The sequence below is a fragment of the Pogonomyrmex barbatus genome, unplaced genomic scaffold (assembly GCF_055798465.1).
Source record: "Pogonomyrmex barbatus isolate J1 unplaced genomic scaffold, ASM5579846v1 scaffold16, whole genome shotgun sequence".
NCBI classification, from domain to species: domain Eukaryota; kingdom Metazoa; phylum Arthropoda; class Insecta; order Hymenoptera; family Formicidae; genus Pogonomyrmex; species Pogonomyrmex barbatus.
The window spans coordinates 526781-540232 of record NW_028297112.1 but is presented as its reverse complement, the minus strand read 5'-3'; the positions used below and the strand labels follow the sequence as shown (position 1 = coordinate 540232).

Here is a 13452-nt window from a genome sequence, read left to right as displayed (position 1 = left end):
AAATACATTTTATAAATATATATTATGGATGTTATTTAAAAAGTTTTTTAAATCTATATATGTATTAATAAATTTTCAATTCTTACAAAAGAGATTTATCCTTCTCTCAATTTTAATTCACATTTATTTATATTATTTAGACACTCACTCAAGCACTGCCATATTAAAAGTGTTCTGCAAATTCCCGAGGTACTCTCCTATCATTTGTTTGGACAATCCTTTTCGACTGATCAAAAATCTAGCAACCCCTTGCGGACTATTCTCCAAAAATCCACGTCTTATGAGATAACTGATTCCTCTTTCTGGTTTCTTATTGAAAAGATTTAGGCCGACCCTGTATTGCCGCTTTCTGACTGTCTCGGATACTTTGTAACTCGTTTGAGTCGGTAGATTTTCCGTGTGGTCCATCAGAGGAAGTTGGTAACCGGAGCTGGCATGTGAATGGCCAAGCTCCTTTACATTAGCGACCATTGCTGCCGCGTCCGCCGTATGACTCGCGCATTCCTGATGTTCCGGCGAACTCGACTGATTTCACAATCAGAATATGGTTCCGTTAATACTTTTCGCTTACGTCTTCAAGAAATCGCCGTTACTTGCGCTAAGTGAGCAAGTAACGCACGAATATGATAAAAAAAAAAAAAAAAAATCAGTTTGTACTCACAATCCCTTTGTGCTTCCAAACGGGCGAACCTCTTTGAGCATCGCCCTCGGAGCTTTCACAATTGGTGGAATCGCTGCCGGAACTCTGCACCGAGCTTAAACTTCCGTTCTCTACGCTTTTACTGAGACCATTGTGACGCGGTTCCATAGATCTCGATGAGATGGAGGATGTTCTTTTCGGCACCTCTGGCGGGATCTTCTTGCCGGAACCTCTCGTTCTGCCAGGACCAAGCTGATTGGCATTGTTCCAATTTTGCGATATCGTCGTTTGCAGATTGTGCGGCGTCGACGGCGATGTACACGGTGTCCGTAGCAAGTCTCTTGGCGGCGTCTCCTGTCGTAGACCGCACAAAGCTTCCTATGTTATAATAAGAATAATACTCTTGCATAATAATATCTTTATAACAAATCATCCATCTTACAAAATCGATCGATCGCACCGTCGAGTGTTTTGTCGTCGCGTTTTATCATCACTTACCTGTGGATTGTAGTAATGGATACTGGAACCGCTCTCCTGAGAGCTCGACTCCCAGCATGGACTCGGTGGTAATTGCTGATGTCGGTTGCACGGGCTAGGTGCCAACGAGGGCGTATGTCTACCACTCTGATGCAAATTGTGCTGATTCGTGTGCTGATGACTGCTGACTTGGACCTCGCATCTACCGCTCTGACTCCTCGGTATAGGCGATTGCGAGTTATCCACGTGCCGCCTCTCCCTGAGAGACATGCTTCGTATCGGCATCGGTCTGTTAGATTCGCAATCAATTTAGCGCGATAAATTTTTTTCGTAACGTGAGAAAGAATCGTGCTCGCAAAGAACGCTTTCCCTGCATTACCTGTTGGCAGACTGCGTCTGCTGAATGTATATCTGACTGTGATAAACCATTCTCTCGTGATCGTTGAGATTGCCCGAACGGTCCGTCGTCGCCTCCTGAAGCTTTCGGCTCAGTCGTTTCTCCGCCTTGGCCATCGCCGTGATAGCCGCGAATTTTTTTAGCAACGTATACCTCCGGAAGGCACGTTGAATCGTCAACGCCGCGTTCCGCGCCTTCACGCCGCCGTACTTCCGCTCCAGCATCTCGATCTGTTTGTCAAGCAGATCCTGCGACAGCTCGTACCTGTACGAAACGAGATCACGCAATTTTGTGCAACTCTCGATCCATTCCTCTCACGGCGGTCTCATGGGCGTTTTTTCGATACGATTTTTCATTCGCACGCGCACCGTTACGGTATCCGTATCTACTGTTCGTTCGCGATTGCGAATGTATATAAGAGGAGAGAGGAGACGCGCAAGATTATTACACAACTACTCACGCGGTCTGCAGCCGACATCGTTTGAGCACATCGCCGTTACGGACCGAACCCTTCTTTAGGTGACTCTGCTGATATCCAGCGGACTGCGGTTGCCCGCCAAAGCCCTGCACTATGGTGCCGTAGCTCTGCGGCTGCGAATAGCCCGTCGTGTTGTGCGGATAGACCTGCACGCTCGCGGCGGGATACGGAAGCCCATGAGCGTAATTCTGATTCTGCATGTAGGATTGACCGGTGATGTACGACGTCGTCGACAAGGAGGTCTGACTGCCGGACGAATAAGCGCCGTGCATGCCGTTGCCGTGGATCTGACTCGCTGCCGTGCTGCTGTGCGACGTCAAGGGTCTCTCCACCTTTGTCGGGAAGCTGCGTAGGAAAAAACAGAGATACGAGATCATTAGTTGTGTTTACTCTGGTTATCACAGTTGCGAGACATTGGCTGCTAAACTCCGGCCCGCTAACGATTCTTATTCCTATTCTCTCATTCGCAAATTACTTTCCAATGAATTACGTCAAAGATGATTTTTGGCGATAAAAAATCGCGGGAGATATCTAGATATGTAAAAGAGCACCATCCATTTAAAAAACTCTCATATAAATTTTTCAATTTTTACAATTGCCTTTCTTTTGGAAAATTAATGGACTTTTTGGACTTGGATTTTTCCGTTTTGCTCAAATTTGCTCTCCAAATTTTATTTTTTTTTTTTTTTCATTATCCTTTCAGTAGTTGAATTTATGGAAAAGCCTATACAAAGAAACACTGTGCGGTAAAGAAGTATATGGGGGGGATAATTGAAATCAGATAAACGACATCGTATCGCGCCCTGTTCCCGCGGATGTGACGCCAGGTGTCTTTAATTATTATTATTATATATAACCAAACGCGTAATGCGTAATGTAGGCCAGTCTCTCGGTCGCGGATCGTAAGAAATAAAAGGGGACGCACCCCCCGAAGTGGGAAACGCAAACGATCATGTTGCTTCCGAGGTTCTCGGGCGTTTTTCCACGTGTATCGAATTGCTCGAGATCTATCTTCGTCTATGATGCGGTTGCACGAGTGCCGCAAACGTGGTCCCCGATGCGGTACGGCTCGCCCTTGCGCGCAATTACCACCAACGCGATCGCGCCGCGAAACTGTTTCTTCTCTCGTGAGGAGGAAACGGGGCACGCGTGTCTCGTGTCTTGTGTCTCGAACCACCTCGAACCACCTCGAACCACCTCGAACACCGAAAGCGAACTGACGATGGGCAGAGAGGCAGCAGCTGGCGCTCGCTCGAGGCCCGCTTTTTCGAGACAAGAAATCCCTGAAAGGATCGAGGACGAGGGATACGAGAACGTATCCCCTTCCCCCAGAATACGGCACAAAGGTGCGTATTATGTGCCCGTATATCTCCAACGCATCCTCGCCTCGATGTGCATCTGGCAGGTGCACGCGGCGATAGCAGCATCGACGACGGTGTGTTTGACCGTGACACTCAACCTTCCAGAGAGAGAGAGAGAGAGAGAGAGAGACTGCTTCTTACGCAATGCGCGTCAATTAAATGACTTACGTAAGGATCCGACATAACTTAAGCAAATGAACGTATGACAAATGCACACGCCGTTGAGGATAACGACGAAACGTGACTGAGAGTTTATCGAGAAGTTATCGCTCGAAAGAAGTGCTTTACGATCTGTTCATTCGTTCTTTTCCTCCAACTTTATCAAAAGAGGAAACTTCCGATAAGCAAATAAATATTTTGATAAAATATTGCGGAGAAATATATGGAGAATGATGATCGAATCTACGTGTGTGTCTATACAAGAGTCATATTTTACTTTAAACAATTAAAATTGGATCTCGTGGAATCGATAGAATCCGGCTCTCCGTCCATGAAATGCATCGCTCTCGTAAACCGAGCCGTATTTCCCTGTCGTAATCAGTGCGTGTACCATTAAACGTTATACGATAATGCGGTTGAACAATAAATGGCGGCGTTTTTAGATTTCGAATGATGCACAAGTAACCACGTAACGATCGTCGATGTAAGAGGGATTTTCGAAATCAATGAATTTCGTTTAAATCTCGCAAGAGAGATTATATTTGAGATTATATTTAACTATCGCGAATGAGATAATTGTTTTTATTAGCACTGAATTACGTCGTTTTTTTTTTTTTTTTTTTTTTTTTTTTCAGAGGAATGTAACACAGATCGTATCCTTCCGAATCAGCTTGAATCAGTTTAAAAACTTGAACCGAAAGCACCGCGTGCGTCCCGCGCGAGAACACAGGTGTGCTGCCTTGTTCGAACCACAAAGGAAGATGAATTCAGAAAGCGTATCACCGTAACTTTACGGAATATAAGGAATATATATTCCTAAAAGTGGAATAAATTTTATTACATATCGAACTTTTACGAAATCAGTTGTGAAACTTAAAAATGCAAACATTGGAAAGTGCCCGGAAGCGGGTATCTGTTTCCGGAGAGAAGAGGAAACACACATACACGTACGGCGGACGTAGTGTTGAAAGCTCTCGGGAAAAGGAATATGTACCCGACCGATTGTAATTGCGGCGTAGTAAAGTAAAGCGAATCGATATTTTCTGTCAATCGTACTCTCGCGAATCCAGTGGCTCGGCGCTCGAGAACCTCGTGGAGAACATCGGGCCGCGCAGAAGCAGACGCCAGAGATCGCAGGCGAGTCAAGATCCTGGATATAAAGGGAAATAAACGCGAGGGATGGTGTGGCATTAGGAGGTTCCCCAGAGGAGAAGGAGGAGGAGGAGGAGAAGGAGGAAGAGGAACATCTGCTCCTCCATCGTCGGCTGCCTACGACTCGCGTGCCACAACGCGCGCGTGCTATCCAGAGCCTCCCCGACACGGCTTCGCAGAAGCGGCACGGGACCCTGCCGCCCTGCCTGCCGTGCCAATGGTGCCCCGACACGCACCTGGCCCGATGTTTTTTCTCTTTGGATAAGATACCACGAGCGGATACCAAATGCACGGTTGGCTTCTTCCTGCCCTCCTTTTCGAGAGGCGCTTCTCGACGGTCTATCTCTATTTCCTTCACTTCACTTTGACCGATCGACAGAAAATTTCACAGAAAATTTAAGATTGCTCAATAGACTATATATATATATATATATATATATAATTTCTTTTATAGAAAAAGAAAACGAAATTTTAAATCGATGTAATATTAGGGAACGTGTCTAGGGAAACGAATAAAGATCAGATTGCATTTCACGGTGATTCGCTGTTGCATTGTTTCTGATAAGCTATTTTTCAAGTGTTCTTTTCTGGATAAAAGATATTTTGCAGACATTCTCCGATAGCGAGAATCGAAAATGCGATTGAATGAGATTGAATGAGAACCACTATGCAGATCAAATTAAACGGATGAAATTATGTTTCCTTTACAAGTTTAACAAGTTTAATGTCATATTCAATATATATATATATATATATATATATATATATATAAACGTGATATTTTACGATTTTATTTTAAACCTTTGATAACAGTATTAACAAAAATTATTACAGCAAAAAATATGATAGAAACGTTATTTTATATTCATAATATTTAACTCGTTAAATCCATAAATGCAGTTGCACGAGACAACGTCGTATAATAATCCCTATAGATGTAGTTGCATGAGCAGACAATGTCGCGGACAATATCGCATGCATCTCGCACAGATACGTAAATTAATGGGTTATCGGTGTATCTGACGATAACGATACGACGCACTTACAATTAGTCAAGTTTCACCGCTGAAAGCAATAGAGGCATAGCATCTCGTTAACTTCTTAACATGTAACTTGATATATCCTCAAAGTACATGCAAATGTCCTTTGTTCCTCGAGGGAAGAGAATTGAATTACCGTGTAGCGATAGCTTACATTCATTATCATTGGCCTAAATGCGCACAATATAAGCTATTAGCATATTGCGAACTCCCCGGGACGGATGACACATTCGTCATATCACATTCGCCTTGTGAATTAACCACGTTAGTTGCACGTTAAATGCGCACGCGTCTGTATAAAACGCACGAAACAAATAAATATTATATGTATATTATATATAAGAGAGAGATGGAAAAACTTGTGCGTGAAATTAAAAAAAAAAAAAAAATGTTTTTGTATCATTATGAATTAATCAATCACGAAGTGATTCTGGTAACGTAAGTAACGACAGTTTGATAAAAGCGCTAGCTCTCTGACGATCAATTACGATGTGGAAATCGGCTGACAGCTCATTTCCAGGAAGATTCTCCGAGAGGCACGTTTAAGGACGTCTCTGCTCCACTTACGTGACTGCCTCGCAGATGCAGACGCATAGAGGATTTGCGCAAGTGTCCATCGCTCCTGTCTATTACGCCTAACGTCGCTTATTCACGGACGCAGTTACGGCATTTTATCGGAGTGATACTAATAAACTCCGTGACGCAGACTCACGCAAAAATCGCTTCGAGAAGCGATTCCCTTATCCCGTTCGTATGACTTGACAGGACATCTTTTCAAGATATAGCGAAATGTCCTTTCGATATATACAATTATTTTGATTTATTACAGGTATTTCCAATGTTTTTATTTCCATGGAATCATTTTCGGAACATAAAAAAAAGACATGTATAAGAGAACATAAGATATACAAGCATAAAAAATTAAAGATCTACATGTACATAAAAGAAAGGTTTTGGGAAAAAAGGAAAAATTCCGCTGCTCTTAATTCGTCATAAATAAGATTTGACAGCACATCGTTAATCATATCGCTAAACGATTTTTGACATGTAAAACTTTTCTGGTATCGGAAAGAAGCCGTAATTAGGTAAATATGCTATGAGGGGAGGGTACCGTATAGAAAAAAAAAAAAAAAAAAGGTCTATGTACACGGTGTCTCGAATTCATTACAGAAATTATTAAAGCGTGCTCCATTATCGTAGCCGCTGCTCGCGCGCTGCCGTGGACTAATTATCATCGAGCAATTAACAACCGTTGATTGCCATTACCGGCGTGGGTGCGCGAGCGCGCACGTTTGCGCGAGCATCGAGCCGATCCTACCTTCTACCTGAAATAATTTTGCTCTCTACCGGTGGTACACGAGCGGTGTGCGTGTCGCGTGTTCGTGTGTGTGTGTGTGTGTGTGTGTGTGTGTGTGTTTGCGATGGTCTAGAGAGGTATGTATTAGAGAGGAAGAGGCGAGGAGATGATGCCGCTTTAGAGAGATTACGTTTCCTCCACTATGATAATTACGTTCGTGCGAATCTCGTCGAGATAGCGCCGGTAGAATGTTAGCTTCGTTCGTGTATATAGTTTCCTTTTCTTCAATAGAATATTCATTCCGTTTCCTTCCGTTTACATACAGATCTGCATTTCTATATACAGACTCACGATACATTTAATGAATCAGATAAATCTCCAATTCATTAAACAAGTAGACACCATAAAGTACAAACATCAAGCATCAAAAGATTTTACAAACGCAAGCGATAAATTATAATTAAAGAGTTAATTTTTTTGAAGCGTCTTATTATGCCCATCTCTATCAATGTAGATTGACTTCCATCTCGATTTAATTTCTCTTTATTTCTTTTTTTTTTTTTTTATTCTAAGAATTAGAAAAAGATGAGGATAAATTAAACCGAGACTAAAGATAATTGGTAGAAATGGACATTATTCTCATATTGTTAAAAACAACGAAATTACGCGTGGCAGAGCTTTTATAATTATTTTCTTTCTTTAAGTATGAGTTCTTAAGTCAACAATTTCAAGATTAGTTCTTTAATTGTGCCTTTAGGGATATCGCTTTGATATAAACGTAGATAATTCAAAAAATAAAGTTTGGTCAACTGTTATTATATAAAAATTCTGACTACGAATAAAATGAAATATATTCGATTCTGCCGTTCAATCGTCACAAATAATGAATTGATTATGCCGGTTATCCATCATCGACAGGTTATCCGAGTTCGACAGGTCGTCGTTAGTAGTGATTGGTGAAATAGAAATAATAAATAAGTACCGATTGATGAACGATGTCGGCGTGGAGTAACCCAACTGAAGACGAGATCTGACGACCCTCTCCTGAACGGTCACCATCCTCGAGCTTCGCGAGCTTTGATGCACTCTGGTGGTTCGTATCACTTGATAGCAGTGGTGTTGAGTCTGGGGTGAGCAGACAGTCACCCTATCACTACGTGGCTCGATCATCATGTACGTGATCATCACTGTTCGTCACGAAAGTGTTCACCGTTCCGGGATGTGAGTCCCGCTTCGATTCGAGCCCATCGTCGTGTTTTTCATACAGTTTACGTTTCAAATCGATTCGCAAATAATATTTGTAAACTACCACAGCATTCTTTGGTTAACTGGCAGAAGAAATCACGTTTTCAATCAAAGCAAATACGCTCGGTATCCAACCAACCTAAATTCGATTAAAGCAGATAAAACCCGTTATACGTCACGGCTTGCGGCACAAATTAAGAAAAATATTATCTTCAATATTAATATTTTATTGCGTTTATTCAAAAATATTTTAATCTTGTGTAAAATAAAATCATTAATTTTAAGCAACGGGGATAATTGCTGCTAACGAATTAAGACCATTTGCTCGGTTATTTCAGTCACATCGTAATCGTTATGAAAATTTGGGTCAGTAAGTTAATAATTCAAAGCATATTGGATATCAGTCCTTATTAATAGATAATTCTCGAAATATAAATCTAGTCCTCCAAGCCACAGAGACCACCTTGAATTCCATCCGAAGCTTTAAGCTTCAACGTTTGACACTAAGTAATTGGGTTAACTATTACCGAGCTACTCTCGGCAGCGATCAATAGCGTTGTTTTCACCCGTCCGTCTTTTCCGGTTGATTCACGAGCAATCGTTAAAACTTTCTAACGATATTTGCGATTAATATGCGTAACAGTAAGTGTATCTGTACGATATCTACGTGCGATGTATTTATTCCTGCCAATGGTCTCTCTTTCACGAAAGTATATTTACACACACACACACACACACATATTATACGTGTGGAGCCCGAATCGATTACACATGTATATAATTACATGTATATCTTTTTCTATAATTTTCATCCGCGAAAGGAACAGCGTCTTGTCGAGCTGAGCTAACTCTTAATATCTAGCAGAAGTGAAACCAAGTTACTCTCTTCAATGAAGAAATCTTAATTTTACATTATTTTCAACGGTAAAAAAACGGTGTTTAATTAATTTTCAAAAAATTATGAATTTTCGTTCAATCACGTTCTACGTTTTATCTTATATTTCATTTTATTTTGCAATAATAATAATAATAATAATACAACAAAAATTCTCGTATAACTCTCTATATACGTTTATTGTTCTCCATGGATAATAGAGATTTATAAGTAATCGCATTGTCGATTACCGTGAATTATAATTCTTTTCATTTTTACATGGAGGCATATTGGTCGGATTTGGTGGAACGGAACAAAGTTCGGGATAAGCTAAAATTTCCGGGGAATTAACGCTCAATTAGCTTATGACTGCAACGTGCGCGTGTCGGTGGATACCGTTTGTTGTTCGTCTTTAGCCGACTCGTATCGGGGACGCACGTACGAAAAAGTCAAAGACGGCGAATAATAATGAGTACAGAAATCCTTCGTGCGAACGAGACCGCACGTGAAACGTTTTTAACGGTGTGACATACGGCGAAATAAGTCCTTTACAACTGCGACTCTCCGAAACTCGGCGCGCAGCTCGTTAACACGATCCACTTTGCTCTCTTCCGTGCAACGCAAATTTGTCTCGACCTCCCCGGGGGGGTTGCCGGCAGAGACAAATGTGATTAAACTGATCAAATTAATCCAACAACGACGGTGGCAAAGACTCCTCCAGATACGCTCGCCGAAATTGATCCATAAAGACGAACGCGAGAGAACTCGTTGAAATGTCGACTCGATCGAATTGATTCAGATTCCATTCACATGAGGTAAATCGACGACACGAGTAATATAACACTTTTCGCGTTTATCGCGAAATTCAATTTCACAGTTTCTACGACACCAGTGTATAGGCTATGAGAAAACGAACAACGGACCGCCCGTTTTTCCACATCGAGTGATTGCGTCGCGTCGGCACGGAACAAAAAAAGAAGAAAAAAAAAAAAAAAAAAAAAGAAACAATAAAAATACCTTGACGGACCGACGAGCACGTTGATTCACAATCGTCAACTACCACCCGTTCTGTTTGCCGTTAGCTTCGATACCATAATGGAACTGTCAAAGTCGAATGAAAGGTGGGGCAGCGGCCTCCCACCGGCGATTTCAACGGCCGTGCGCATATACATTGTTACGCTCGTCTCGATGCTGCTACCGCTCGGAAATACAGGTCAATTCACTCTGGCCGTGCGCGATCATTGCGCGTATATATATATATATATATATATATATATATAGATTTCTGAAACTACGTTAAAAGAGAGTTACGCCAAAGACGGGACGGGAGGTCATTGCACCCACGAGGGGGAGATCCACTTTAACGCGCGGCGGGAAAGAAGCCCGATCGATTTACGACGCGCAAAACCGATTTCCAATCGTGATCTCAATTGCGCTCGCGCCAATTGAATCGAATTAATTCCTCCCCGCCTAAATGTATTTCACGCGACAGAATTTTCGATTTCTCTTGAGCCCGAGCGAAGGTAAGATCAAGAGGCGTGTCGGAAATACGCCGCGTTTAAAGAACGTTCCGAAAAGAATTGCAACGTCCCGTGGACACAAATAAATATCGAATAACATTGAAAATTCATATCATCTACGATACAAGCTAAATCCATCTTGATAAATTATAATTGGGAAGATACGATAAAAGAGAACGGAATATCGAATATAGACGCGAAACACGATTGCGTCCGTCCGCGTGCGATTTTAATTGAACGCTTGTTATTGTCGTTTTGATATATCCTAGATAGATTTATCCCTCTTTGAGTGTACGCGTGTTGAAAGAACCGCCAGCTGAACTGTAAATAGAAAAATAATCAGCGCACAACAGATATATCCGCGTACTTTCACGTATGTTAATGTCGGCGCGATAGGGATTTCGCGTCAATACGGTGACAATTTCAACGAGCACGCGTGTTCCAGTTTTAATTTCGCACTGCCTGTGCGGGCTGTTATTTTTTTTCCTCCTCCGGTGAAGAGCACGCAAGTGAAATACACTTCGCAACACCGAATGGGAATATTTGCGGTTGTGTATCCTCCAACTCTGTATATTTTTTTCAGTGGTTGTTCGTTCGTCAAGTATGAACTGAAATTTAGATATATCGTTCGAGATATCGTTTCTATTTCGGATCTTTTTGTACAACGATTTCGTCGAAAGATACGATTAATTATTTTCCCAAATGCCATTACATTCATTAGAAAAAATACATACACAATAGTACTTTATATATATATATATATATTATAGCGTATATATTTAGCGCGATACGTGTCTATTGATTTTGCGAGCTTGTAAAATTTATTTCGATTTTTCATCACGATTACGAGAATCCTTCCCGACATTGAATTTCTTACATAGAAACGATAAAGTCGTAAAGACGCGTTTTCACTTCACACGGCCTTCACGACGAACACACACAAGTGTCGCGAAAACGCTTCAACGAAATTGCGCCTCACAAAAACATCCGATTTTCCGGTAACAATTTCCCTTGGCGGTCCGACCGACGCAATTTACCGGATTTCTTTTGCGCGCGCGAACGTGCGCGAAGTGCAAACTTGAGCTTCGCACGCTGCAGCCCGACCTCATCTTCTCCACGCGGATCACATACTAGTTTCGCGTTGTGCCGCGAGCAGCGTACGTACGAGCGTACGAGAGCGCGGACACGCCGAGAGATCCTCAATTTGCCTGTGGCAAAAGTAAAAGTTAGCGATCGGGAGAGAAAGCTCTGGTCGAGCGTACGCTGCTCCGCGCCTAGACGCGAGCGACTGCGGGGGACTGGTCTCTAGGCGCACGAATCGCAAGTGGCAAAGGTTACGAGTGATTTCAGCGAGCGCAGAAAACCCGCAGAGCCCGCGAGCGGGATGGAGCTGGCGGCCAGAGGAATCGAGACTAAGTAATCCGCGCGCGTCGCCAAAGTCATCGAAACGAAAAAGACTCGTCTCTCTTTCTCTCTTTCTTTTTTTTTTTTTTTTCCCTTCCATGTGCCGATTGCCGAGTTCCAAAAGTGGCGCTCGTTGACGGAATGAGGCTCGCTGGCCTACGGTGCTCTTGCGAGCCGAACATTTTCTTAATTTGTACATTCGTACAAACCGGAGAGCCTAACAGCGGCGTTCAAGTTCACTTCACGGCGAAACGTCACACTCTAATAATAAGCCCACGTTGGCATACTATCGGGTACACGCGTAGGATAATAAGTTGCGCGCACGCGAGTCAAGAAAGCCGCGATCCTACCCCACATTCCTTTATTATCCGCTTTTCTCGTTTCCTAACGATACACGGTAATGGTAATTCCCTGGCTGGCGTGTAATGAAGAATAGCGGGAGAGCCGATACACGGCGTGCGTGCGGGAGTCGCGAGCGGATTTCTAGCTGACGCCTAATGTGAGATTTTGCTCGACGTGAGCGAACAAAAGTGTTATATCTGGCCGAATACGAATATCCCGCATTCTCGCTCGCTTTGGGATTATTTGTTTCAAGTGCATTAGAATGCCTTGAATTCAAATCATTCAAGTGCGAACATCAAGTGCGTTATCAAGAAGACCTATATAATGATTAGGGATTAGGTGAAGCTAGCTCTCGTCTTAAACTCTCTATCTTGTATAAAATTTTTAATAGGAGCGTTGCTGTGCAAAGTATTTTTATTCTGTCAAGCTAGATATTTTTATCTTTCTAGATCGAATAAAAATTTTACACCGTGTGACATGTCAATCAACGATAGGTTCTCTCTCTCTCTCTCTCTCTCTCTCTCTCTCTCTCTCTCTCTCTTCTCTGAAATTTGCAAACATATTCGTTGGAAAAACTTCTTCTTGCGTCCCTTCGCATATGAATGTGCATGTCGGCGACTTTTATTTTCCCATATACACATGCGAGTTCTCGGTTGACTAAACGCGAACGAAAATGTCCGGTTTCTGGATAACGGTCCGTAAAATGCAACGTAGGAAATGCATGCTCGTGCACGTTTTCATTGGATATCGTCAGGAGGATAAATTTATTTGTGAAATCCGGGGAAAACGGTGTGGATCGGATACCCTCGAGGAAATGTGCCAAGATGTTTCGAGTGAATAATAAAACGGCTAGTGAACGGGCTATCGATTTCTGAAAAGACCTTTCCTCGCAGTTGAAAAGTGCTGGAGATGCTCTGAATTATAATAGATATAATAGATATAATAGATATCTCCTCGTAGATTCATTGAATATTGCCTCGCGCGCAGTTTAATGGCGTAAACTGCTAAACTGTCTAACTTAATTAACACGAGTTAGCTTTACAGAAATCAATTTCAAAACATTTTC

At 42.3% G+C, this 13452-nt stretch overlaps 1 protein-coding gene across 6 annotated transcripts in view; it reads right to left on the bottom strand.

Annotated features, from left to right (window-relative positions):
- Nucleotides 1-13452, bottom strand: part of siz (Brefeldin-resistant Arf-GEF family protein schizo) — a 43096-nt gene that overhangs the window by 2767 nt on the left and 26877 nt on the right. For 2 of the 6 annotated variants that reach the window (XM_089073982.1, XM_089073987.1), the window contains exons 2-6: nucleotides 1975-2337; nucleotides 1497-1778; nucleotides 1139-1406; nucleotides 662-1018; nucleotides 149-525 (exon numbers count right to left, since the gene is read on the bottom strand). In XM_089073982.1, the coding sequence (XP_088930108.1) occupies nucleotides 149-525; nucleotides 662-1018; nucleotides 1139-1406; nucleotides 1497-1778; nucleotides 1975-2337 (1647 nt within the window). Of the gene's footprint in view, nucleotides 1-148; nucleotides 526-661; nucleotides 1019-1138; nucleotides 1407-1496; nucleotides 1779-1974; nucleotides 2338-7983; nucleotides 8386-10137; nucleotides 10387-13452 lie in introns of those variants that run through there. The other 4 variants (XM_089073986.1, XM_089073988.1, XM_089073983.1 and 1 more) reach the window with 4 other exon arrangements.